At 40.9% G+C, this 24,592-nt stretch overlaps 2 protein-coding genes across 5 annotated transcripts in view; one reads left to right on the forward strand and one right to left on the reverse strand.

Annotated features, from left to right (window-relative positions):
• METTL6 (methyltransferase 6, methylcytidine) overlaps positions 1 to 262 on the reverse strand; it is a 53,307-nt gene extending 53,045 nt beyond the window's left edge. Inside the window, exon 1 of one of the 4 annotated variants that reach the window (XM_055708321.1) lies at positions 100 to 118. The gene's annotated coding sequence lies outside the window, so the exon portion shown is untranslated. Of the gene's footprint in view, positions 1 to 16 lie in introns of all 4 variants that reach the window. The other 3 variants (XM_055708320.1, XM_055708319.1, XM_055708318.1) reach the window with 3 other exon arrangements.
• On the forward strand, positions 228 to 20,614 carry EAF1 (ELL associated factor 1). Its single transcript, XM_055708327.1, has 6 exons — positions 228 to 356; positions 3,921 to 4,015; positions 7,234 to 7,370; positions 9,943 to 10,109; positions 16,726 to 16,956; positions 19,035 to 20,614. The coding sequence occupies exons 1-6, from the start codon at positions 254 to 256 to the stop codon at positions 19,079 to 19,081; spliced, it is 780 nt and encodes a 259-aa protein (XP_055564302.1). The 5' UTR covers positions 228 to 253; the 3' UTR covers positions 19,082 to 20,614.
• Positions 20,615 to 24,592: the final 3,978 nt, after the last annotated feature.

Consider the following 24,592-nt stretch of genomic DNA (forward strand, 5'->3'; position numbering starts at 1 on the left):
AGCGCCAGGCTCCCACCTCTCCTCTGAGAGACGCCCCTCCGGGGCCCGCGCCCCCTCCGCGGGGACGGCAGCAGCCCCAGCTCGGCCCAGCGCCCCCACCTCGCCTCGCCCCGCCGTACCCACCGCCGCCGCCGGCCCCGGAGCACTTTCCCGGCTGCACTCGGCACCCGGAAGGGCGCCGGGCGGCAGCGCACGGAGGAGAGGAAGGGACCGGCCGGGCTGGGAGGGGAGGGGACGGGCCGGGAGCGGGGCCATGAACGGCTCGGCGAACTCGCTGCTGGACAAGGACGAGCACCCGCTGCAGCTGGGCGAGAGCTTCGAGCGCCGGCCCAAGGCCTCCTTCCACACCATCCGCTGTGAGCGCCACCTCCGCTCCCTCCCGGCGGGCTCCGCCGCGACCGCCCCTTCCTCCCCCCTCTCCTCCCGCTCCCCGCGTCCTGTCCCCCTGCCCCGGCAGCCCTTCTTCTGCCGCACCCGCCGCTCCTGCGAGCGAGCCCCCCTCTCCTCGGGCCCCTTCCCGCCGGGCGGCCCCGGGGCGGGCGGCGATACGTGCCTGGCGCCCCGCCAGCCTCACCGAGGTTTCCTGCCGGGGTCCCGCCGCGGCTTCTTATTACTCCTTGAGGCGCGTCTGCTCCCCGCCGGCCTGCGGCTGCCTCCCGCGCGCCGCTGCTCGTCGCCGCGTCCTGCGCGCCGCCGCCCCTCGGCTTCGTCGCCCCTCGGCGCCCGTCTGCCCCCTCTCCCTCCTGTCCCCCTCGGCGCCCGTCTGCCCCTTTTCCCGCTCCCTCGGCGCCCGTCTTCCCCCCACCCTCACGAGCGTTTTCCCCGCAGAGCTGCCCCTCCCCGGTGGGCAGCCGCGGGGCAGAAGGAGAAGGTGGATGTCGGCTGGGAGCGCTGGTAGGGAGGAAGTTTGACCGAGGCAGGCCAGTGACACGAACAGCTTGCGAAGTTTTCCATGAAATGCGCGTGAATCGCTTAGGAGCGTAAAGCGATCCCCGCCGTGACGGGGTGGCTTGCCATTTTATTTTTTTTACATGGCAGTTGCAGGAGGGGTCACCTCAGGCCCTGGCCTGGCAGGAGTGCCTGGTGAGGAGCGCAGCTGGTCGGCAGTCACAGCACCCGCAGTTTGATTTTTTTTTTTTTTTAAACTGCCTATTTTTGTGATGAAGCAACGTGTAACCCAGCAGCCCCATCCCTGGCTGTCCAGACTCCAGCCAGCTGTAACAAGTCACTTCCCAGGAAAGCGAGCAGAAATGACTCAGACATACATGGTACTGCCTAATAAGCCTAAGATAAATCCTGAGGTAGGGTCTTGAGCAGTTAGGCGGTTTTGGAATAATTAGAAGAATATGTGGGATATTTTTTTTTTAAGATGCCGGATATGATTCCAGCTGCTCTACTGAGCATTGGATACATTTAATTTCATATTAGAAGATCTCTGTAATTGAATTCTGCAGGCTTTTTCTTCCCCTAAACGAGTCCAGGATTTAAAATGAGTAGTAAATTAGCAACAGTAAGTGAAAGTAATACTAAACTTATATATTTCAGTGGCTTTGTATTAACATGGGGAATTTACACAGTTAACAGTATGCATCATAAACCAAAAAATCCTAATCCTAGGCCCAGTCTCGTGGCCTATATTAATACACTACATGTAAGTCATTTTGGTGATTAATTAGTCACCAGAGTTTGGCTTTAAAGAACAGCTTTCTAGATTTGTCTGTTACTCAAGCAGATGGTCAATGATTGAGGCAAAGCTATTTCACTTAATAGTAAACTCTGTCTAGTGGATTAACACTTAAATTTTGTGTATTTCCCCCCTCTGGTTATACATAATTTCACCATGCTAAAAAATACTATTCCATATGTTCAGTACATTTAACTGTTTATACGTAACACTGAACAGTTTTATGTGCTAACATACTAGTAAATCTCACATTTCTAAATCAAAATTGTAAGATATCTATCCCTTGAATGAAGCTGTTGTCTGATAGTGTACGATGTAAACCCAAGCCACATCCAGATATAAATATGTTGGATTTCTAGAATTGAAAGTGCTTCAATAATATGTTTCTTCAGGCATTTCAAAGCCAAAGTTCTTCGGAATACAACTGAAAGAATGCAGCTTTATTTCAAAAGAACTTTTTGTGTGCTGTATTTTCCATCCATGTCTTTCAAGTGAGATCTCTTAATTTCCTGGTTATAAATTTTTTTTCTAACTGTTGATCTGGAATGATTTATTTGGGCTCCGAGCATTATATTGTTCCCTTAATCCTCTTCACACAAACTACAATAAGAGGATTTTGTAGACTGAATTTGTTTCATCCTTCTTAAAATACTTCATTCCTTTCTGTAACATTTACGAAATAATGTACTGAAAAACTGGATTATCCCTGGAAAACGCATCTTAAAAACATTTGCATGTTGGAAAAGGACTATGGGTACATTTAGAGGGACATATGTGCACTTGATCTACAGCAAGATTAGCCAAGCACATACACCTAGTAAGCTAATCAAATGAAAACAATTTGTTGAGTGTTTGTTTAGAGTAACTGTATTTTGCTGATACCTAAGAAAGAAGTGTGATGGTGATATGCCTTTTAAGTTAGTGACTGTGCTGTTGAAACTCTTGATCCCTTTTTGGCAAAGATGCTAGCTCTTGTACAGCTGGTTTGTTTTATTTAGCAAGCTTGCACATAAAGTAGGTGGGAAACAATAGCTAGAAATAGATTGCTCAGATGAAAATGAAGAGTATGATTTGGTCTGGCAGTTAAGGCATGAGGATTAAGTCATGTGCCTGATTCTGCTTGTTGTGCTGTCAAAGTAAAAATTAGACATTAACATCCTCTTAATGAGAATTTATTACAAGCTGGGTTTGGTTTTTTTCTGCAAATGTGCTTTTTGTAATGGCATTCTATTTTAGATTTGTTCTGAGGTATTAATTTCTTAACTAATGCAGTTACTAAAAGCCTTGGTCATGAATATAACTGTATCTCTTCATATCCAGAGGTGCTACAATTAAATGGAGGCTTATTTTAAAAAGAAACAAACAAAGCAAACCAACCTGTATCTGTCTGGTCTTATTTCACTTTGTCTAAGGTCTTTGCCAAAATTGCAGGCTCTGGTAGATTTTTATGGGCTTTATGGTTCATCAGCACAACAGAATAATGAGGGGGAAATACTTTAAAGTTGAAATGTTCTTAGTTCAAATAAATAAACTAAATAGAATTGCCTCATTTGGGAGACAATGCATTCTATATAATGCAGCAAATATACTTAAAACTAGGGTTAGTTTAAAGCCATTACAGTGTCTCACCTTAGTCATGCTTTCTATCCACAGTGGCTTTGGACTACTGTGGAGCATGCTGAAGTAAGACCAACACCTTTTTTTTTTTGGTTGTTTTTTTTTTTCCCCTCCTGAGTGAGATCTGAGGTATTATGGTATTGTGGAGGCAAGGTGGCTGTTAGAGAGCCAGAAATACCAGTAAAGCTAAATGAGTTAGTGTCACTAAATTAGTCTTTGTCACAGAGAGAGTCCTCAGGTTTGGAATTGGCAAAAGCCACATAGAACCCTGGGTCTTTAAGTTGATACTCTTTTGAGATGCATGGTAGGGTTTTACACTTGCCTGCAAAAATTAAGTGTCACTCAAAGCCTGGGGTTTGGAGAAGTCTGCTTTTGGTCTTTGAATAAGGTGTATAACCTTATTTCAGTTTTAAAAAGGAAGTTCAGAATCTGGTGCCATCATATGACTGGGTCACTGTGCATAGACATGTCCTGGTGCAGTATTCCATCCTTGCTGTAAATGCTAGTGTGTATTTTAGCATTCCCTATGATCAGAGTAAATCTTCAGTTATTCTTCGCAGGGCAGGATGACACTTCTTAAGACTCTAAGAAATGTAATTGTAATTGTTTTCCTCTTTAGATGATTTTAAGCCAGCTTCAATTGATACATCTTGTGAGGGGGACCTCCAAGTGGGTAAAGGAGATGACGTAACAATCACTTTGCCACATATTCCAGTAAGTTTGTTATATATGTGTCCTTGTTTACTCTCCAACAAATTTGCAGTGTAGCTACAGTCTAACATAAATGTTATTTTCACTTTTGTCTTTGTTAATACGAGTGGGTTCAGTATTTGAGCAGCCAGACTTGTAATATGTTACCTTAGGAAAGGTCTGTAAAATTTTATCTTTGTAAAGAGTTGTATTTGTAAGGTTGCAGTCTGTTCTTTTGATTTCTTCCTTCCTACTCTTGAATCACCAGAAGACTTTTACTGTTAGCTGAAGCTCTATACCTGGTTTCCATCCATTTTTAGTGCTATGGCTTAATGAGGAAAGGCAGACTAATTTGGTCTTTAGTCAAGGTTTGATGTTCAGAAGCCACAGGTAGGCATGGAAGCATATTCTTCCTATTACTAAAACACATACAGATAGCACAGAGGGTTCTCTGCCTTTAGCTTTATCAGTGGAAGTGAGGGAAGTGGTTCTGGTGAGTGGCAATGAAGTTTCCCATCCACTTCCTCCTCAAATTACGCCATAAAGATCTACTGTGCGAGGATGATGGTCAAACGGCAATAAAACAAGTCATCAAACTGCTTAAAGGTGCAGCTGTTTTGTATTTGAAGGTTCATTGGTTTCCTTACCAAAACAAAGTGCTTGCTTCCTATAACTGGATTTATTACTTAAGTTAATGCTGTATGTCAGGCCAATAAACTAGAATTCACAGACTTCAATGGGTTTGGTGGTTGCAGGGGGGCACCAGTCAGTTTGGAAGCCATGTGTCAGATCCTTTTGGTGGTGTTTATTCTAGCATCTTGGTGGTTTTAATCAGTAGGTGATGGTACTGTGATAATTCTCACTGAATGAGGCTTTAGCCGGCTCCCCGCCCCCCCCCCCCCCATATTTCTTACATATCTTTGGTCACCTTCAGTGCTGCAGGAGGTCACATACTGGTTTATGTCTATAAAACAATGAGTGTGGTAGTGGTATTTGAGAGCAGGTAACAGTACAATTGATAGCAGTGGCATTTATCCTGGATTGACTGGGAACAGTGTTCATTCATGTTTTGTGTTGAACAACATCAATTGTAATGTGTCTTTCCAAGTCCCTGTACTGATTAATTTAATTTGATTGTCTTCCCATAAGTACGAACAGCTTTAAGCTTCTAGTATGCTTTGGAGGCTTAGGCAGCTAACTGCAGTGAATGCAGCCACTGTGCCTATGTTGTTCCAAGGCAGTGCTGTCTGTGTTCTGGACAGAGAGCTGGAAAACACTGAGCATACTGGAAAAGAGCAAGAAATTTTGAGACTCTTTGATTCTGACAAGATTTACTGAAAATTTCTTGGACGCTGCTTTGGTTCTCAGTTGCCCAACAGCTGGATAGGATTCAGATTCTAGGTTGTTTTTTGAAATTGCCTGGTCCCTGCTGATTTATTCAGTGGAGATATTTTAGTGTCCCTTGCTGTTTGGATAAATTGAAGTACTATTTCTACATGTGGATTTAGTGGCTTTGATAAACAGTCTTGGTTGGGGAAGTGAAGAATTTCTGCTTGTTGTTAAACCCTCACATGTGAAAACAATTTGATTAAATGTCATGTGGTTTACCTACCTTCTTCCTCTAACCTGTGTTATTTAGGCACTAACATAAAACCTAAACATTAAGAAGGGTGAAACTGTTAATTTGCTTAAGCAGGATTCCGCTTCTGCTTATTTTTTTAGCCAAAATCAGTCTTTGCTGAGTTAGGAGGCTTCTGGGTTGCGGAATCATAGGCAACAAACTTTGATCAATTTTCATTTAATTTGTGCATTATATGTTTCCTGACTTAGTTGTCAGCAGCAAGCAGGATTTGACTTTCAGCTTGCTTTTTATTCTCTTAAATATTGCTTTCCTTTTTTAAATATAGGAATGATAAAAATGCAACATGCCTTTGAAGACTAGACTTTCTTGAGACACCTTTTCTGAATTGTATCTATATCTCTTACTGTGTTTTTGTTGTGAATTCAGATTTTTCACCCTTAACTGTTCCAATGTTTCGAAGCCATTTTAAATTCAAACATATTCTATTTATTAGCAATATGGAGAATAGGAATTACATTCTGAGTGGTTAAAATATGATTGCTAATTTTTGCTACTTGGAATAAAATGTAGAAGTGTGTGTTCTTGCCTTTTCTCCCTGATTTTGGCTGCTTTAGTAGGAAGCATGTAAAGAAACAAGGGTGCACATGAATAAACATTTTTTTTTAAATGTCTTTCGGACAGTAGCTATACATTACAGAGAAATCTGAGAAGGTTTCATAGCTGATAACTTATTCTTGTATATCCCCTTTGAGTCCTTTTTTGACATTGCCATATGCGTGTCCATGCTGCTGTGTGCTGGTAGACCATAGATTCTTCTTCCTGTAACCCCAAAGCCAGGTGTATGAGCTAGCCTGTGCACGGATGCAGTACAGCTGAGCATAATCTCAGCAGTATCGGTTCGCTAGCATGCACCACCACATGAGTTTGTCTTTATTGCTTCTCAGTCTAAGCCATTAGACTTTTATGGCTCTATTCAGCATTGTGGGGACTTGGGGACTTTCTTGAAGGCATCAAAATACTGCATTTGCTTTTGAAAAGATGTTTTGGTATAATGGCATGGCATCTACATGCTAATCTGACTTAGAAGGTGGCAGCTGTTCTTACGTAGTTTGTGACATTTGATTGTAATCCACTATGAAAATACTGGGGTTTTTTTAGATATAGTGTGTGTATATATATGTGTGTGTATATATACATACAAAAAATACAAAGCAGTTTATTTTTCAATTGGCCACATACTTCTTTAGGCAACAGTTCTGCTACATGAATAATTAGAACTTTATTTCATATCCAAACCCAGGATTTCCAGAGCAGAAATGACAAGATTTCTAACGCTTGTCAGGGCCAGCTGTGCAAATTCAGTTATGTTACCATTTTGGGGATGAGACCTGTAAATAATGGCAATCATAGACAAGATGTTTTGTCACTGCAGAGACACATAAAATTATGAAAGGCATAATACTGCTATGAGGAAACATCTGATCTACTGCATATAACTGTATTTTTCCCTTTTCATGAATGAATATTTTCTGTAGGAACTAAAATTTAAGTGTTTAGCCTCTTGGTCAGAACAATACATATATTCACTTTTCTTAGTGTTGATAAACTTGTGGGTAGAGGAATATAACCAAACAAATGTGTGTTCTTTCTTTGATACCAGGGTTCAACTCCACCAATGACTGTGTTTAAAGGAAATAAAAGGCCATATCAAAAGGACTGTGTGCTTATTATCAATCATGACACTGGGGAATATATGCTGGAAAAACTTAGTAGCAGCATTCAAGTCAAGAAAACAAGGTAAAGCTGGGGACAGGACTGTTGATAGGATTAATGCTTGCTGAAATTTCTTCTTCAGACTATCTTTTGACCCAGAATTCAGTTTTCTTTTTATTTTTTAGTGATGTTTAATTACTAAGTCTCACGGGCTTTACATGGCCAATTATCATGCCTAAAAATGCAAATAGAAGTGTGAATCCATGAGTAAAGAAATTTTAAATTCTCTGCTGCTGAAAGGACATAATTATAGTTTGCAGTGAAACACCTCTGATGATTTGAAGCTTTGGAAGCTGGCTGAAGAGTGTTTCAGGAATCTCTAGTTAGCTGAAAAAGACCATGGAAATATTAGGCTGTCAAAAGGGTTATTGGACTTTCTGTGTTTGTTCCCTACAGCTTCCTGTGGGAGTCATGATGCTTTCATAATATACTTTTAGGGAACACGAAACACTCATCCCACTATTAGATCAGTGATACACATAAAGCGAAACACAAGTCCAGAGCTTCCAGCTCAGGGAGGAACTGTAGAAATACTGGTTGTGAGATTTTGCCTAGAAGAATTGCTGAGGCCAGAAATCCTCTCTGACCCAATAGTTTTACTTTACTGCACAAATGCTACAAAGTGTGCATTTCGAACATTTTTTGTACTCTGCAAGTACCTGAAGTCTCTGGATCATGTTCTTTCAGCATCACTGGACCACAAGTTATTGAGATCTAAAGAGAAAGCAGTTAATCAAATGTCTTGTGAGGAAGCTCTTAAATAATTTTATGAGTTTTATAGTAAAAAAAAATAATCATACTTTATTGCAATGTAGAACTTCTAGCTGCTAAAACTACGAGAAATATGGGTTGCAGCTCATCAGCAGTTGGCTGGAAGTTTGCTGGAACACCTTGAGTTCAAAGTAAATGGACTATAACAGTCCTCTGAAGAAGTGATGTGAAGGCTCATCCATGTGGCATTCATCTTGTCCAGTGGATATGAGCACGTCATAGATGAGATGTGAATTCCCAATTTAAGTTCTGCTGGACTTTGTCTAGGTGAAGTTTAAGTCAGAAAGGAGCAAAGAAGTGCAGGAGGGCTTGAGTTCAGCAATGTGTTCCACATCCACTGAGTTTTGGCTCTGGTGGGGTGAAAAGTATTTCAACTTTTCTCAAGCAGAGGCAGGGTAGTAAAAAATTGGGGATCCCTGTTTTAAGGCATACTGCTTTGGTAAGTCATTCAGTTTTCTAGATCAGAAGTGCCTCTTTTATTTTTTTCATGGTTACTTTGATCTGTATGTAACGACTTGTTGACACTCTGTGGGAGCCAAGTTCTTAGTGTTAACATCCTGATAACATTCATGGGGGAGTAATTGCACTTATTCTACATAAAACCTTTTGTAGTTCCAAGAGTGTAATTAATACTGGAAACAACCTTCTGCTTTTACCTTTCACTTGGTTCAGTGAGTGTATTCCCAAACCCTCACTTCGATTGTAAATGACTGTGTAAGCTGCATTAGCGTGGTATCTAATAGCTCCATTTCAGTGATGGGGAGGTGGTTCTGTGCTTAGTTTTTGAGGTTGCATCTACAATTGAATGAGGCATGGATACCTGAGTCATTGCTAAATGTACTAGCTCAGATGCCAGAAGGGATTTAGCTGAAGGCACAGGAAGTTCCACATGGGCTAGTTTAACTTGTTTCTCAGTGGGATTAGCCCACGGGCACAAAGTGTCACACTGCTGAGCTGGGACCCTCCTAGAACCGAAACTGAGCACTACTGTCCACATAAGCTACTTCTGTGCTACACCGTGTAAAGCCATACCCCCAAAAGGCTTTGGTGTTACACGATAAACGCACCACATACTTTAACCTCATTAAATGTGGTCTACCATAGCGGGACCTGAACAAGTAATTTGCGTGGGGAATTTTTTTCTGCCAAGGAGATTGACTGTCCTACAATCTTAATCATATCATTGGTTCAGTAAAAGGAAGAAATACCTGATTTGAATTGAACACCTAGGTCTAGCATTATTCTGGAGACTACTTCCCACTAAGGAAGTAGCTTAAACTGGGTTTAAGGGATAATAGCAAATGAACAAAACCCAAGAATTAAATGCTTGCGTGCTGTATTTAGCGGTAAGAGTGATTGCTGTAGTTAGGTTGATCTCTAAGAGAGTTCATTTTGAGATTATTTAATTGCAAGTGAGAAAATTGTTTCTTTTGCTGTGATTGTTTTAAGCAGGATTTTGTTATGAGTGGATTCGTTTTATCATGTAGTTACTTTAAATTAGTATGGTTGCTTTTTTTTAAAAAGTACTAATGCTGATTGCTAAATTAAAGCCTTCATTGTTCCTCAAGTAGAAAATTTGGCACCACTGAACCACATCTGGATTTGAAAATATATTTTGTAAGCTTGTTGCGGTGTAGTTGTATATGCTTATTTGTTATTGAGAGCAAGTGTTGCATACAGAAAGCTGTAATTCATTGTTTATCTTTATAAAACAAAGTAGAGATCTGTACAAAGGGAAGTCACAGATGTGGTGTTAGTACAAGGATATTGGAAAAGGTGAACATAGTTGCGCAGTACTGCTGAATGTCTCTGGTTGTTTTTTCAGAGCAGAGGGCAGCAGTAAGATCCAAGCCCGAATAGAACAACAGTCTGCCCGAGCATCTCAACCTCCTTCGCAGTTCAGAGCCCCAACCAAGCCAGCAGTTGGACCTAAAACTTCTCCTTTGAAAGATAACCCTTCACCTGAACCTCAGCTGGATGACATTAAGAGAGGTAAAGAAGGACTTGTAGTTTCCTAGTTTTGGTTGGGTTTGTCTTTCTTCTTTATAATAAAAACTATGACTGTGCAATTTATAAAAACGTTAGAATGTTCAGGGATTAAAAAACGGTACTTGACAGCTGGTTTGTCATCTTTGTATGTCATTTTAAGGCATCTTAGTGAACTATTTATTCTCTTCTGCCAGCATAGATATTTATACTGCAGTCTTCTCTGGCATGAGAGAACTTCCTCTTTCTGGATAATTTTCTTTCTTCCAAACTATTTCTCTGTGCTGAAGACAAAACAAGCGTGAACTCAGGAACCTGTAGCTGAGTGCTGGATGAGTTGAATGGGTGTCTTAGGCAACGACGACAACAGCAACAAAAGTCAATGGTCTGAGATCTAGTTATGCAATCAAGTAACTTGGACGAAAGTTATTCCTGCACTGAGTAAGGTTGGAGCCTTTTGGCAGTGGGTTGGAAGGGCTGTGTGGCTGTGTTCCCATCACAAGACCTGGAACTTGCGTCATGCCAAGTAGTGCTAGTAGCAGAGGGATAAGAAAGTGAACAACCTAGCAGCTTCCCCTTTACCGCAACCACTCCTCTGCAGCTTTGATCACATTGCAGTGTAGTTGCTATACTTGTATTGAAGTACCTTGAAGGGATGACTGGCTCAGCTCAGTCTCCTGCTCCAGCAATACTTTATTTCAGTGTTTCACTGTGGGCAGAGCGAGCTTTCTTTGCCCATTTCCTTCCTGTCGTACTGGTGTGGTATCTGGTTTTGCTGTGGATAACACAGTCAGAACGAGGAAGACTTTAAATTTAAATTTGTATTGGTTCTCTTATGTTTCTTGTCTGGCACCAGATGCAGTTATTTTAAGATTGTTCTCTCTGTCTGGTATATGTTCTTCCGGATCTCTTTTTCTTTCTTTTTTTTTTCTCTGTCCAGTATAGCTACTTTTGCCTGTAGACTTAGCCTATGTTAATTGCCCAGACTATGTTAATTACTTAGCAAGGTATTTTTTCAGTTCATGGTAATCACTAGGTGACACTTTTACTACTAAGCTATCTGTGTGTTTGCACAGGTGCTGACTGGTCTCACTCTTTCGCAGCAGTAGTATTTTCAATACCTGGACGCTGGTCAGCAGACAGAATCAACGTCTGAGAGTCTGTTAGCTACAGTTCCCTTAGCTGCATTGCCATTTTTATTTTCTGTGTAATAGGTAAGGAGCAAGATAACAGGTGATATATCAATTTAAAAATTGAATCAGTTATGAACTTTAAATGCTATTTTCTTGTAGTGTGTAATAAGTTACTTTACCGTTGGTGCACTCTTTTATATACATGCAGCAATTTGTAAAGGTCATGTTACAGTAAAATAATTACATTTGTTTGGTGTGACACATCTGTTCTACAAAGACCATTTTCTAGTGGTCTAAAATACGAGTCACATTGTTTAGAGCTGTCCTAGTAATTTTTTTGCCACCTGATCATCTTTCATTGGAAAGTACCTCCAAATTAATAACCTGTAGAATTTTGCTTCCGAAATCAAGCAAAAAACACCTGATGTACTAAAAATAGGACTTACAGGGAGAGTTGTTTAAGGCCCCAAAAGAGCACAAATATCTGGGCAGGATGGTTTTTTGTTACAGTATATGCTCTTTATAACTTCTTTCCAGCATTGATTATCTACAGCATCATCATTACTAAACCATTTATATCATAAGAACCTACTTGGGAAAGGTAGAACTAAAATGGCACCATTCTACAATGAAAATAATTAATAGAACTTAACTGTAAAAGCTGTGAGGTAGTCTTCAGTCCTGTTATCTTCCCTTAATGTGTCTTTTTATGAACAAAGACTTGTAAATTTTGAAGTTGTTGTGTTCTTTCCATTAAAGCAGTAACTTTCCATTTGGGTGAAGTAGCTCCTTTGTACAAAAGAAAGATAAACATAAAAGCTAAAATTCTGTGTTTTTTTCATCAATGGATGCAGCAGAGAACTTACAATCCCCAAAGGAGGTGGTTGAAAGGATCTCTGGCGCTATGACATTCTTTCATTCCCTGTATGCCCTACTTAAGGGTGTGATAAGACACACAGCCCTTGTGATGTTTAACGATAGGTTTAAGGTAACCTCAGTGCAGGTTTCTGCTTTCCCTGGGTACCCTCAGCTGTGCATTTCCATAGCTTCCATTACAGGTGAGCTGGGAAATGAACTTTCAGGTAGGTCAGTTCTCTGTCCCATTATACAGCTGTCCGAACAGCAGTGCCTGAGGACAGAGTCGGAGCATGTAGGAGTTGAACTAGTCCTTTCCTTCAAGCAGAGAGGCCTGTGGGAGGCTAGGTCTAGGGTCCTGCATCAGAGGAATCTTTTCCCCTGCAAGTTTTTATAGTGTCCTCCTGCCTGAAGGGAGCAAATGAGAGGGGTAAGAGTTTGTTCTTTTGAATACTTGGCTACATCTGATAACACTTCATTAAGCAGTGAACATTTGCACACATACACCACAATACAGCCATTTCTGTGCGTGAAATAATGGATGTTTATCAGACATATTTGACCACAACAGAAGTGTTTTTGATAACATTGACACAATTACAGCATGCCTTACTTGGGAGGCAAAAAACCCACACACAGAAACATATTTCTGGTTTGGAGACTCTAAATTCAGTGCTTAAAAATCGGAGCAGATCTTATTTACCTAAAATGCAGCTGTAGTGTGTAAGGATTATGCTATAGCACTGTTTGTCTTTCAAGAGCACCTCAATCCAATTTTTTTCACTTCATTGTAAAATACTGCCTCTTCTGGCTTCCATCTCCACATGCTGTAAGTGCCAACATCAAGCTGATTTCTCTCCACCTTGCATACCATTATTAACAGTAAGCATTCTGCTGTAGGCATACAACCTTATCCTCCCTAGAGCTGAATAACTTTATTTCCAAAAGTTCTTGGTATTCTTGCAGCCCAAGGTTGGGGCTTTAGTTAAAAATTCTGCATAGCCTATTGGAACTGAGAGAAAACATAAGAACCCTTAGACATGACTATGGAAAGAAATTAGGGTATTTGGTGCTGAATATGTACAGAAGACAGCCCTGCTGGGAAAGATTGTTCAGTTTGTATAACGATTTCTGACCTTCAATTCTTTTTTTACTCTAGAAACTGCATTGGCTGCCAGTGTAAAACAGTAAGCCATTTTGTTTTCTTGAAAGCAAGCCTACAGTTGAAATGTGCAAATGTTAAGGTTTCCCTAGCAGTGTCAGCCTTTTCAGATGATGTAGACTCAATTAAGGCAAGTGTGCAAAACTATACTATATGGAAAGCTTTTTTAAAAGTAACTGCTGTACATCCTAACTCTTGTCATCTTTTAAACCTTAAAGGTGCATTAACATGAGGTGTTTGATCTTACGGCACGAAAAGATCTAGGAATGTTCTGACTCTTATGTTGTTCAGCTTAGCATATATGTACACATATACACACACACAACTATTTTAGTTGGAGACACCGCAAGGAAATGTTTAGCCAAGGCTTCGATACCTATAACTTCACTAAACACAACTGGCAAATAGGAAAATACAAAACCGGACACTTTAAAGCAGATATGTTTTTCCTATAAGGCTTTGGTATCGTCATCGGCTTAGCCACCATCTTTGACAGTGTGACCCATGAGGGTTTTGAACAGATTTCCTTAGTGGTCCTGCTGGAGTTCTGCCTGACAGACTTCATGATGCAGCAGCCACCATAACATCAGTGAAAAAAAATTACTTTTTTCTCATCTGCTCAGAAAAGATGTTTTGAATTCTGGGCTCAAGGAATTAAGAAGCAAAAGAGATCTGAGGGGAAGCTGACAGCCTGCGAGGCAGAAGTTGACTTGAAAATGGGCTCAGACCAAGTTTCCACCAGTTACCACTGTTGCTGATAACACCCTTAACTTCCCAGTTCTTGAAGCTTCTGCTGTTGCCGCTGTTTTGCTTTTCCTGCCTGAATTCAGCATAGTGGGTGTTACCACTTCTTCCAAGGCATTCTTCCTTTCCTTCCTCATAACCAAACTTCTTTTGTGGGCTCTTAGTTTTCTGCTTCCCCAGCAGAAAACCCTCACTTTTCAATCTGACACTGATCTCTAATTCTGTTTAAAATTAGCCAGGCTAGTCTTCCTTTCCCATTTGCAAGACTGCATCACTTCCTTCAGTTATCCCCTCACCTACTGTAGTGAGTTCAAACTTCTTGTTTAGATTTTTTATTTTCCTAGTTCTCTGGAGTGCATTTCTTGTTGCATCTTTTCCCTTTCACCACCAGTGCCTCTTAGATTGCTTCACCTTCTTCACACTATTTGCTGCTTCTGGACAGCTATATTCTTCTTAGCCTCATCCATTTCAGCCATAGACTCTAGCTTTGTAAGCATGAGACTTGGCCTTTATAAGACTTGTTTATTGAATTTTTTTGCAGTATGCACTGTGGTCTATGGGTGGTTGTGTTTGCTGCAATCCGGTATATTCTAACAATGTATTATTATCATCACTATAACTTAGAACTAACAACTCCCATCACCGGAAGTATGTTGAAATTTTACATCGTTAAGCTACGGGGAAAAAAATTTAAATCTGGGCATTTTGAAGGGAAAGAACCCTTATTCCTCTTCACCTTTCCTTTAGCTTTCCCCTATGAATTTCATAGCCTTGAACACAGGAAACAATTACAATTTGAAATCCTCTGTATGGGTAGGCTGAGGACAGTGACTTAGAAGTGCTTATTTGTCTATGTAACAGACTCCAGGTATGAAATGGATTTTTAAAGCCTGCAAGACTGTTGGGAGGGAATAGGGGAGAAAGGCATTACAGTACAAAGGAACAATCTTCTGCTGGCCTAATCATCCATTCTTCCTCCCTCTTCCAGTGGGCTCTTATGCTATGTATTCAAGATGAAAGAGTAAGTTTTATCTGGCATACTAGCAAAGTACAGAGAGCACAGGAGGTCTAGTTAGGGATCTGGATTTAGGAAGTTGGAAGAACAACTCCGCTATCCTTAAATACCCAGCTGGAGTGAAGTCGTATGGTTGTTCCCTTTCAGTACGCTTTCCTTGCCTGTGATTCAATATAACTGTATTGAATAGTTCTAACATTTGAAATTGAGCTCTGAACATTGAAATTGAAAAATAGTTTTAAAAACAGCAAAAGAAAACAATTTCTCAAACCAATACATGCTGAGCTAAAGGAACTCTCTCCAGCAAATAAGGTGGAGGCTGAAAACATACTCTGTAGCATTAAATAGCCCAAGGAAAATGGGTCTTACTAAAAAAGAGAAGAGTTCCAGTTGCTCAGACTTAATCCTGCAGGGGCTGAAGATAAGAAGTATTAAAAGTATTATTGTGCTGCCATTTTTACATAAAGGGAGGACTCATTTTACATGATCTAGCTATGTCATGCACAAGGAGGATGTCCCTAGCTGAAGAGCTGGGGTTCATCTCACTCTGACACACATCTGACCTAAGGTGAATTACTGCTTGCATTAGTTCTCTGTTTCTCAGGCAAAGATGATAATATCTCTCCCTTCTTTCATTCTTGTCCCTTTAGCCTATGCCTTCTCCAGGGCAAGCACTGAGTTCTAACCCTGTGGGCACAGAACCACTAGTACAACAAAAGCCTACCTTTTGAGGGATTCGCATCCTGTGCTTAACATATGCATGAATATTGTTCTCACATGGAAATGTACCTAGGTGAACCAGGTCATTCAATACTCGACTTTGTGGGTGAATACAAAAGAATTGTCCTCTAATAATGTTTAGACCACTTATAATTATGACAGATTTAACAATATGGTATGATTTGGGGTGACTTACCTTAACAGTTGTTTAGTAAGCAGTCTTTCAACCAACACTAGCTGTCGCTGATGCAGCTGTCATGGTCCTGTCATGGTATTCCAGTGTTTCTTTGCACTGCAAACCCTGAAGTGGGGCATGTCTGACTCGAATAACTTCCCAGTTTGAGTAGTCTCTGTGTTTTCCTGGTTACTTCTAAGTTCTGTAGCAAGTTAAAGGTACTGTTACCACTCCTCAACATGTGAATATTCTCATCTGTTCTATCTGCCCCACTGCAAACTTATCCGATGTCATCCATCTGCTTCTGAAGTTTGTTTACAATGAGTGGTGTGATTTTGCACTGGAGCAGTTTCATACATTATCTGAAGTCAAGGCAGTTTCTGTTGTGATCATGTACCTGTGTTCCCTGTCCCCACCCCTGCCCCTTCTTGTGCTTTCCAAAAGCCTAAATGTCACTGACATCTAACAATTTAGATTCCTTCACATTAAGATGCTGTTAAAAAATGGGCTGGCTGTTGGCCTATAAAATGCAACTGGGAAATGTACTTACTTTGTATGTAGAGCGTCCTTTCAGGAATGTAAAGTATATAAATAATAATGGTAGAAGTGGAAGTTTTATGATACTGACTTATGCTGTTGCTTCTAAGTAAAAAAGTTTTCAGAATTTTTTATTTTTCCTTCTTGTCTCTCTCTTTCATGTGAGATATTTTGATGTGATAAATTGTACTTGACAAAACTACTTCATTTTCACATTCTTTTCCAAAATTCCGTGGGGCCCTGTTTATGGTCTCAACCAGAGGAATGTCTTTTTATTTCAGAGCTGAGAGCAGAGGTTGAAATTATTGAGCAGATGAGCAGCAGCAGTGGAAGCAGCTCATCGGATTCAGAAAGCTCATCTGGGAGTGAAGATGAAAGCTCCAGCAGTGAGGGGGAAGAGCCAGCACATGTTTCCCCTTCCCAGCCACCACACCAGCAGTATAACAACAGGAATGCTGTTGCTAACGGCACCAGCAGGCCACAAGGAAGCAATCAGCTCATGAACACACTCCGTATGTAAAGGCTTGTGTCTTACCACTGTGGGAAGCTGCTTGAGACCACTCATTTTCTTAGCCTTTTAGGCTAACTCCATGAAGTGCGGTTTGCCAAATAGGAATCCCAGAATGTTGCACTGGCTGAAATATGTGGACAGGTTTTTTGAACAGAGGGCCGAGACCTGTCTGAAGGTGTGAAGATTGCTTCAGTTTGGTCTAGAGCCTGTGGGCATCAGTGCAATGGCCCCTGTTGACCGTGCTAAGCCTTGATTCAGGCCTCTAGGTGGAATAAGTGGGTAGAAAAGTATCAGTGTGGCAGGATCTGGCGCACTGACGGATGGGAATTATTTTAATGTGAAAACACAGATTAGACCTAAATAGTGGGGTTGTCACATGTGGCAGTTAAGTCTGTAAAGAATTGTGAATGGCACAAGGCTGTCCTCTGGTCATAAATGCACAGTCTCTGCGGTCTTCATTGTTAGCTGTATTATTTTGTCAGAGTATGTACTCTGTGTTATGTTGGTCTCAGCTGCATTTTCACAAATATCACGTTTTAAAGGGAAAATTAAAATGCCATGTATTTAGTTAAAATACTGCTATGGCATTTGCAAGCATTGAATCAGTAGAAACTCACTCCACCTTTTAAAAACTAAAAGACTTTTTTAAAGTACAGTTTTGTCCCATGAGAATTTCTCTGGAGAGATGGTGTAGATCTGTGTTGCTCTTTTGTTATGCTAGATCAGGTATATTCTAACTCCGTGGAGTTAAAATATTGCATTTCCAAGAAACTAGAACTTGGTTATCATAAATTGTTCTTAATTCCTCCCGAGGCGTGATTGTGTACATCTCTTGGCACCCACACAAAGGGAACTGGTGGAGTATAAATACAGATGAATGTAGAGTTTCCAGCTTTGAGAAGACAAGTGTATAGACAATACTAAAAAAGGCCTGCTGGAAAACTGGAAAGGCCTGTCAGTCTTCCTGTCAGTAATGAATGTCTAAGCAAAATCCAGAGTTCAACAATGGCATTAGGACACTTTCAGTTTCCCTGCTCCTGGTTGTGAGCTGCCTCTTCCCTGCTTCTCCTGGGCCACAACAAAAATACTGCATAGGTCATGGAATGTCAAGAAGCCTCTAACTTGAAGAAAATTTAGGAACTGGTAGGGTAGCTTCTTTTTTCAAGCAATGATTTTTGCCTTTGGACTTAAAATCCTTTTGCCAAGGATTAATCTGTCCTTAAGCATTCAAGTCACTGGTGACTATATACATGGGAAGGATCACCCCCTAACCCACGTTCTTGTTTCATAACAGGGGAGAGGAGATGAAGAAATCCAAGGCATAGCCACTGCATAGCTGCTCTGCAGCTGTTTGGGGGAAGGGCCATGGGAGAGTGCTGGAAGAGCTAGGTTCAGTTACCGGAGCATGAGCATGATTCTTGCCCCCTTTTATCCCCTATTCCTCACCAAATCACAGTCACTTTGCAAAACAGGGTCTGAGACTGTAGGTTTGATCCATATCCTAGCCGCCTTCTGTTTGATCTCTCTTGCATTTTGGAGGGGGGGCCTTCACCATCACAGCATGTGTCAGCTTAGTTCAACTGGGTAGCCTTGAATTGCAATGGCTTTAACATTCCTCTTAGTTTGTTGACATGTGAAGGCCTTGCCTTGGCTACCTAAACAGCCTTAAAACAAACAAAAAAATATTTTAAAAGGGCCAAGAAAGCCAGGGAATTCCCCAGTGCCTTGTCCCAGAGCCTTATACGGGAGCTTGGCTGGGTGGAGGATGTGGAATGCCTTCCACAGCTGCTAGCGTGGGGAGTGCTGTTCTCCCACCAGGGAGCAGCTTTGATGGCTGTGCAGCCAAGGATGCTTGGTTTGGCCTGGATCTGACTGTGTATTAGACCCATGCAGCTCTTAATGTTCTTGGGCATGGAGAGCAGTTCCATTAAATGACAGATGATGTTTGCATTCATTTCTTGTGTTATTCTTATTTAAATCTTCTAGTGTAAATGTGACTGTTCTTTGGTTTGATTGCCATGAAATGTGAATTAATGCCTACTCACTTGTTGTGTTTGGTTTTTTTTTTGTTTTCCATAGGAAATGACTTGCAGTTGAGTGAGTCTGGGAGCGACAGTGATGACTAGAGGCTCAGCTTTAGCTGTTTCTGTTACATATACATGAAGAACTAATTTACCTTGAAGTGATCCTATTGCTTATGAAGAGGAGCTGGCACAGAGATCATTCCATGTGTGGAATTTTAACAGAAGAAATGTATAGCCCTACAAAACAGCAGACGTTGAGGGCTGTTACTTTGTGAATTAAGTGTATATTTTGTGTATATTCTTACCCTTTTAAAGCTCTAAATAGATATGTACAGTGGGTAAGTCAATATATGATCCTGTCAGTCATCTGTAAGTTTAATGTGTAACTGTACAATGTCATCTAAAAATGTCTTGTTTGTAGAAGATATGCAGCCCATCAGGGCTTTGCGGGGGGACAATTTTGTATATAGGGTGAGCATGAGCCAACGAGTTTAAAAAAACATGCAGGAGTTAGTGTGTGCACTGAAGTGAGACTGTCATAAATTAGGTTTCAATACTAAGTTGATTTCTTTGATTTGGGACTTTTCTAATGTCTTTTTATTGCTATTTATGGTTGATTTAATGGACTTGCTTTTAAACTGTTGGAAAACAGAAATCATAAAACCATGTTCATCACAAACCTTGCTACACCAGTGCCTTATAAGCAGGTTTTTTAAATAATGCTTCAATTCCTGCCACCTTTCCTATAGGGAGCAATACTGAAGCCTCCTCAGATTTCTTCTGCAAACAAAAGCTGTATTTCATATACAGCCAACTGTACTCTGAGGGCAGTTCTACCAAGATATATGTCAGTCACCTGAACACATCCCAGTAAGAACCAGATCAGTATTTTCTTCTGCAACTGAAGTGTCTCCTTTAACTCAGACATTCAGACCTAGTCTTCCAAAATATTTAGGAGCCCAATTACCAGTGAAATTGCAACATCACAAATACAGAGTATTGGACTTACTGAAATTGTAAGACCAGAGCCCTCTTTGCAGTTTCCTAGAGAATGCTGAAAGAAGAGATGACTAAACAAATAACCATGAAACAGCAGAAGTCTCTCTCCCACTACTGTTGTCCAGGTAGACTTTAGTCCACGTTGTTGGACAGGATTTCTGTGCTTGGCAGGAGTACACAGAACATGAAATATTTCCCTAGGGTGAAATGCACCCCTGTTTAAGGGGGTTTAAAGGGTGCTTAGTTGGATTATTATTAACTTCTTTTGCTCGCATGGAAAATGCGTGCCACAGGCAACTCTTACACCTGGAACACCAGGCTGACTTTTTAAAACCAAAATTCAGCTGGCATAGGACAAGTAGCACCACAGTTGTGGTGTAATCCAGGGGCATAGGAAGCTGAATTGGATGTCTTTCCATTCTTAAATATCTGCATTGCACTGCTTTTGTCATTCTGTCTTAGTTTGTGTTTTAACTCATTTGTTTACTGAGTTCTTTCCTTTTTTTTATGGTATTGAAGAGCAAGGGGACGTTTGAAAGGAGATTTTATGAAATGGTTTATTTTTTTGCATTAGATACATATTTAGGCATATTTTTGCATTATTGTACATACATTTAAAAATACTTGGTTTTTTAAGTGTTTTGTGATGTGGGTGCATATTTTATGAGACAATTATGAAATATACTTGATGTAAAGCCACAGTTGCTCTCTTCCCCCCCTCCCCCCATCCCCTCTTTCTTTTCCCCCTGTTCCTCCTCCAAAGTAAAAGTGCTCTGTTTTAACAAGCTTGTACTAGTTTGGGATTTTACACTTTGGTGCAGGAGATCTGCATGGTGGTTGCCAGTCTAATTAATACTAATACTGCTCCTGACTTTTCCCCAGCTTAAGATCTCAATAAGCAGGGAGACATTCCTCTGATGCCATTTCCCCATTACTGGAGCTTATTCCCGAGTTCTGGTGACATTATGTGCGCTTAAATGGAAAAGCGGCAGCACAGCATTTTCATTGCTTATCATTCATCGCATGTGGGCAGCCCATCCACTCATTGCGACTGTGTCCTGAGCAGCTCCCAGCATCTCCTGTCTGAGGAGCTCTCTATGATCTCCACCATTCCCACAGCTCTCATAGGTACGTGGAATAGGTTTTGTGAAGATGAGCCATGTGGAGACTTCAGTAGGCAACTTGTAAGATCAGAAAGGGTGGCTGCCACTTTTTTTTTTGCTTTTTCTGAATACCCATTTGAGTGTGTTTAAAGCCATCACCAGCCTGACATTTTGACTAGGGCTTTTAAAATTTTGTGTTTCATGTATTAAATAATAGTAAACATTGTCCATTCCATCCTATTAGGTGGTTGTTTATTTGTTCATGTTTTCCAGCAAGTTTTATTTAGATATAAACTGGAATTCAAATTACTTGCAGAAAAGCAGTTATTTAGAATTCTTTTAATTAGTTGCAATATCTTCAACATGCTGGAGAAATAAATTTACTAAAATATGTTTTGATTAAATCTGTTAATGAAACAAAGTATTCCTGATTATTCCTGGTAGGTTCTAATCCTGCAGGATTTTAGCACTGGCAGATCTTACCACCTTAATGCTAATTTTTCCACATGAAATAGGAACATTTTTATATGCCAATTAGTTTAAATGTGAATTAACAGTGCATATGGAATGCAATTATCTGAATGAACAGGAACTAAATATTTCTTTGCATTCATAGGAGCGCTGCCTACTGGCTATGGTGAGGTCAAGCCGTTTAAGACAGCTTTCTGGTGGTTTCCTCTGTTCAGTGACTTTGTCCATTTCAATGGTTTGACTTTCCTTAAAACTTCACCAACAAACACGGACTGCTTACGACTTTTCCCGTAACTAGAATTGCTTTAAAAGTAATAATCGATATTGATTTAAATTGATTGAATTAGATTTTCATCATTTCAAATACTGTTATAATATTTTTTATAAAAAGGCTTGGCTTTCAAAGGGGCAAATTCAGTCCCCTGCTTGTTTGTGTTGGACACCTTAAAATAGGATTGCAGCAGTGCCTGAGCTTGTGTTTCAGATTTTAGTGATGTGCAGAAAAGTTTCCACCCACCTCTGCCCTTGTTCCACCCCACAGGCTGACCAGCCCTACAAGCAGGCATGGCCTGAGTCACTCCAGCGAAACCACAGTCACAATTGCCTCTGGGCAGAAGGTGTCCCAGTCCCCTAATGAAAGTCACACATTTGCTAGAGTGTGCAGCACTACCCTTTCTTGTTCCGCCAAAGCATCCCCCTTAGGTCTTGGTTGAACTGATTTTTTTGAGAAGGCAGATGGATAGGAAAATGTTTATTTTTGTCAGATTGCTTGGAATAGCTCAAAGCTTAACTGTGAGTAGTACATCTGTTTTGAAGATGCTGTGCCTAAGCTGATTTGCACAGTTTGCTTTACTATGGACTAGCTATATGCCTGGTTATAGCTATGTTATCGAAGTAGTTAAAGCTTTGTAATTTTTTTTTCCCCTCCTTCAAAGTCCGTTTATTTGAATAAAAATAATGGAAGTTCAACAACTCATGCATGTGTGTTTTTGGTGTTTGTTTTTTTTTTTTTTATTTTTAATTTGAAAACTAAGAGAAATGTAGCCTGGAATTACTTGTAATGAAGAACACTTATTTTCAGTAATTGCCTGCGCTTCATTGTTTAGTGTGCTATGCATTTCCTGCTAGCCACTGAGTCAGAGCGATGCTATGGAGAGCACAGCTGCCCAGCAATGGGCATCTTGATGGGATTGTAGGCTTCTGCTGGTAACTGAGCGTCTTGGGTTGGGATCCTAACAATGAATGACGACATCTTGAATCTACCTGGTTATTTACAGGGTTTTTATAGACACACAAATAAATGCAATATCAAAGGAAAAAGAGCATTGGTGATGTTTGCCTTCAAAGCAAAAGCTACAATGTTGGGGAATCATTGGGACAGGTGTGAACTTAAAACATTTGGTTGTTAGGTCTGTTATACACCCAAACCCTGTTCTCAGAAGATAAGCTGATTAACGAACTAATAGTTAGTTAGCTGATAACTAACTGGTTTATGTGAGAAGGGTGTGTATATAAATTGAAAGGTATGTGTTTAGCTATTTCTTCCTATTCCCACTGGTTACACTCCCTTCCTTTCTTTCTTTTGTAATTCCATTATTTCTAGCACATGCAGGCTTTCTGCCGCCAAAGGTCTGCAGGAATTTACAGGAAAGGGAGTGGGTGTTGATATGTTACAAATGCGTTAGCTGTATTCAATTTGGCTCTAAATTTATTGTAAGTGACAAGAGACCTCCCTCCCCCTCCTCGGCTTTGCCTTTATTGGGACTAAACAGTATTCCTTTGGACAACAGAGAAAGAAAGGACAAGATGTGGGGGGAGGGTGGAACACCTCAAGCTGCTGCTGCTGCGTACATTGAGGATGCTCTCTGGCGGAGCTGTGGCTTGAGCTAGCCTGGCCTGACTTGATCTCCCAGCTTTGTAAATAGAACACAAAATTCATTGCTACCATTGCCCTGTGGCCAGGAGAAGTGGAGTTTGGAGAAATAAAAGCAGTTAAAAATACCTTGCTAAAGGAATTTGTGCAAGAGTTTTGGTGAGATGTTTGGCCCTGCTAAGTCTCGTTTATCTCTGCCAGTGAGTTTTTGTGTGCTGTGCTTAGTGGGGGTACCCATGTCAGGGACTTTTGGGGCAGGTGGTGGTAGAAGCAGGGGCTGAAGTGAGGCTGATGTGTTTTTTTCTGTGTGCTGTTGGATTTAATTGAACCATGTGTTTTAAAAATGGTACTGACAAGCTAAATGAGACAACTGATGGGATAGCTTGGAAGGAGTTGTATGAATTTGACTTGAAATCCCACAGAATGCATAGGTTCTGGTACATCCGCCAGTAATTTTAATTCTCCCAAACTTTTGTAAAAATAGCTTTCTAAAGGGCAGAGTGTAAAAATGCACTAAATATGTCAAAAGTTTTGCATGAAGATTTTGACCTGTATTTCTTCCCAGACCAGCTAGCTTTGTTGTAGGAGCCTGTGTGAAAACCTTTGCGGTACGCTTGTACAGGGCCTGTCTGAAGGAAAACCTTCCCTGTGTACTGCAAGTAAGATCTAATTGTCCACTTCTTTGCAACCCCAGCCAGCTGTAAATTCTGCCGTCATCCCTTTGTAACTTGGGAGTTGGCTTTTTCCACCATATCTCTGGTATCTCCTTAACATTTTCCTACTGCCAGACATCACAATCACTAACAGAAGTAAAAAGCACCTGCTTAGGAAAACAGCTATCAAATAATTCAGTGAGCAGCACGGTTTTTACTCCAATGCTTCAAATAAGTCTCATGATAGTGTGCTAGGAACACAGAGACTGCAATATGAGACCTGGACACTCATTGCATGTAACAAAGGCAGCCAATACTTTGTAAGCATGTAGGATGCGTACCAAAATTTTCAATTATTCCAGAGCCACAGGTTGTCCCCTGCGTGTGATAGCAAGCTGAATGGGAAGAGAGGTTTGGGAGTAGTTTGCACAGAGGAGATGACAGCAGGGCCGTTGATGGGGCTGAGGTGGATGGGACACGAAGGTGAGTGTCCATTCAATGATGCCAGCCACAG

This window comes from Falco cherrug, chromosome 4 (assembly GCF_023634085.1).
Source record: "Falco cherrug isolate bFalChe1 chromosome 4, bFalChe1.pri, whole genome shotgun sequence".
Classification (NCBI taxonomy): Eukaryota; Metazoa; Chordata; class Aves; order Falconiformes; family Falconidae; genus Falco; species Falco cherrug.